We start from the raw sequence: 876 nt of genomic DNA on the forward strand, positions 1-876 counted from the left end.
CAACCTTAGTTTCCATGAGTCACGGGGAGCTTTTGTCACTTTTCTCATGATAATTCTCCAGACATTTCGAATCATTACTTTTATACCTATCATGAAAACGACACGACGCTCATGCATCTCAACAGCTTGGTTTATGTGTTTGGAAAACCTTGAGTGCATCACTTACGTCAGACTCTTTTGATCCAAAGTCAATATATAGATGGCCCATTGCTCGAATTATGGCCATCATACTCTGAGCTGTGTTACTAAATACAATAGGTCTGTATTGTAGACGTTCCTCTTTTGAGTATCCTGAATCGTGAATAATTCTGGGAAATCGATTGCTTCTCAATATGACCTACTTCATCTGTTTGAGGATTGTGCTTTTCCCAGACTCGCCAGCGCCTAAAAGCATGAAACACCGGTGTGCTATTTACCGAGTAGAAGCAACTTTATGTCCTTCTCTCTCGCTTTTTCCGAAGCCCTTAAGCCTTTATCAATTGCCTTCGACCGTTCATAGGCTATTTTATCTTCCTTGCTTAAAAGACAACCCATCCACCGCGATATTTGATATATTAATCATCGCAGGCGCGCTCCGATTTCGACCTTGAAAGCGGCTCGGTTCAGTAATTCCACACGTTCGATGGGTAGAATATTAGGAAGGGGGTCTGCCGCTGTTAACAAAACTTTATTCCATCGGTCAGCAGTTTAGCGATGCACTCTACGTTCTACAAGTGTCGATCTCCCAGCTGAACCGGGGAGCTTGGGCAGAACCCTTGATTATGTCTATCAGTCCGTGAATCCATGAGTTCCAATGTCCATCCGAATCCTCTAAAATTTCTTCATTTTATGTCTCAAAGTAGATGTACATGTACCCCCTGGCCTGAAATAAGAATC

General features: G+C 42.7%; 1 protein-coding gene across 1 annotated transcript in view; it reads right to left on the bottom strand.

Moving 5' to 3' along the window:
• Positions 1 to 536, bottom strand: part of T265_08388 (hypothetical protein) — a gene marked incomplete at both ends in the record, with an annotated part of 49,323 nt that extends 48,787 nt beyond the window's left edge. The window contains one exon of the mRNA XM_009174182.1: positions 167 to 536. Within this exon, the coding sequence (XP_009172446.1) occupies positions 167 to 229 (63 nt within the window). The remainder of the gene's footprint in view (positions 1 to 166) is intronic.
• Between the last annotated feature and the right edge of the window lie 340 nt (positions 537 to 876).

This window comes from Opisthorchis viverrini (assembly GCF_000715545.1).
Source record: "Opisthorchis viverrini unplaced genomic scaffold opera_v5_216, whole genome shotgun sequence".
Taxonomy (NCBI): domain Eukaryota; kingdom Metazoa; phylum Platyhelminthes; class Trematoda; order Opisthorchiida; family Opisthorchiidae; genus Opisthorchis; species Opisthorchis viverrini.